The sequence below is a fragment of the Callospermophilus lateralis genome, chromosome 11 (assembly GCF_048772815.1).
Source record: "Callospermophilus lateralis isolate mCalLat2 chromosome 11, mCalLat2.hap1, whole genome shotgun sequence".
Taxonomy (NCBI): Eukaryota; Metazoa; Chordata; class Mammalia; order Rodentia; family Sciuridae; genus Callospermophilus; species Callospermophilus lateralis.
The window spans coordinates 50,947,389-50,949,199 of record NC_135315.1 but is presented as its reverse complement, the minus strand read 5'-3'; the positions used below and the strand labels follow the sequence as shown (position 1 = coordinate 50,949,199).

Here is a 1,811-nt window from a genome sequence, read left to right as displayed (position 1 = left end):
GTTCCTTGGGGGTTTTGCTAGGTCTAACCTGGGCATGGAGGTGTTCCCCACTTTTCCAGACCCCTGAATATTGAGCTTTAATTAAAGAGACATTATAAGTCTCCAGCCTCAGGCAAAAACAAACCAAGGGAACCTTCACTGCCTCTTTCAGGTAAAGCACCAGTTCACACCCTCTGGACCACTTGTGAGTCCTTGGTGGGCTCAGTTGGGAATTCCAGCCCACATCTGGGCTCCAGTCAGATGCACTGGGACCCTTGACTCTCATAGCTCCCACACCAGAGCTAGAAAGAGGCTTCAGGAAGCTTTTATCCCCTTAACCTGCCCCTCTCCCCCTCCTCCCCACCATCAAACTGAGGACAGCATCCTCAGTGCCGGACAAAGCGCAGAGATCTGGAGTTAAGCAGGTCTTCAGGGTCAGGGAAGACCGAGTCAAGGCGGAAACCGTGTTCTAGAGCCACACGCAGCACTTCCTCCAGGAAGCTCGGTGTGCCCACCACTTCCCGACGTTCTCCAGGCCCCCCAGTCCACAGTGGCTGTAACCCCAGTCTGCCATACTCCGTCTCAGGGAGTTCCGCGGGGCGGGGCGCCCACTCCAGACGAAAATGTGGCCCCCCCTCTACTCTGTCCCCATTGGCCACACCAAATCGAGCCCGCATGGCACCCAGACACTCGGGGTCGGTGCAGAAGAGGTTGGCTCGGAAGGTGTCCACCTGGACCGAGCTCAGCTCATAGTGGTGTGGGCCCCGGCGAGCAGAGAAGTGCACCAGGCGCGGGCTGACGTCTACATCTGCGTGGAGCAGGGCAGCTGTGGATGCAGGGGTCCCACGGGAGGCCTCCAGTTCCCGTAGGGCATCCAGAAGGGGCCGGATCTGGTAGAAGTCAGCTTCTGCCTTGAGAAGGGCTGTCTCTCCATACCCACGAGGCAGGTCCAGTCGGCCCAGCCGAAGGAAATTGAGGATGTGGCGGAAGGCCTTGCCATCCCGGTCGATGAAGTACTGGCCACCTTCTTGGTGGTTGAGATTGGCGGGCATCGGAGTGCCATCCCTGAACATGGCCCCCAGCATGGAGTCTGGGAAGCGGGTCAGGGTCTCCAAAGTAGTGGAATATAGCGTGCCCCCCACATTCAGGGTCACGGGGCCCCCAAAAGAAGGGGGCGAAGAAGACACAGGAGGAGGGGAAATTTTGGGGAATACAGGAGACAGGGAAGGAGAAGAAAGGCAGAACTTCCTGGGTGTGTGCAGAATTGGCTGGTTGTGACTCGCTAGGTTGGAGGCACAGGCTGGAGTACAAGTTAGCAAGGTTTGTAGCTCACCCTAGCTACGTTGGTGGTGGTTATGGAATTTCAGGGCACAGAGAAGTTGAAAGAACAGATGAAAATAACAAAAGACAGCCAGAGAGGGGAAGAGAGCATTTGGTGTAGACGTATCTGATTTGGGGTGGTCAGTAGTTCCTTTCTGTGGTCTTCCGACAATGGGTTTCCGGAATCCAACCAGCAGGTGACGATGGCGAGCACAGGGCCAACTGTGAAGGGCCCAGCTTCCGAGTTTCTGGGCAGATCGCTTGGGCAGAATGCGAGTCCACTCAGGGCTCCGGAGACCAGTCAGAGGCCCGGCCTGGCTTCAGCCCAGTAGATGGAGGCCGGAGCTGATGAGAGCGGATGGCGAGCCACACTTGTACAGACTGTGGGGCAACGATGCACTCTCGGGCTGAGCTGGGAGTGTCCGAGGGCTCTGAAGGAAGACGCCGAGTCTCTGGACTCCCACACCGCAGCCTTCCAGCAGTATCGCAACACTGAGGTCCTCTCCGCCCCC

The 1,811-nt window shown here is 57.7% G+C and overlaps 1 protein-coding gene across 1 annotated transcript; it reads right to left on the bottom strand.

Annotated features, from left to right (window-relative positions):
• Positions 1–355: 355 nt before the first annotated feature.
• On the bottom strand, positions 356–1,161 carry Kctd11 (potassium channel tetramerization domain containing 11). The gene has a single exon (XM_076870528.1). The coding sequence runs from the start codon at positions 1,062–1,064 to the stop codon at positions 366–368; it is 699 nt and encodes a 232-aa protein (XP_076726643.1). The 5' UTR covers positions 1,065–1,161; the 3' UTR covers positions 356–365.
• Positions 1,162–1,811: the final 650 nt, after the last annotated feature.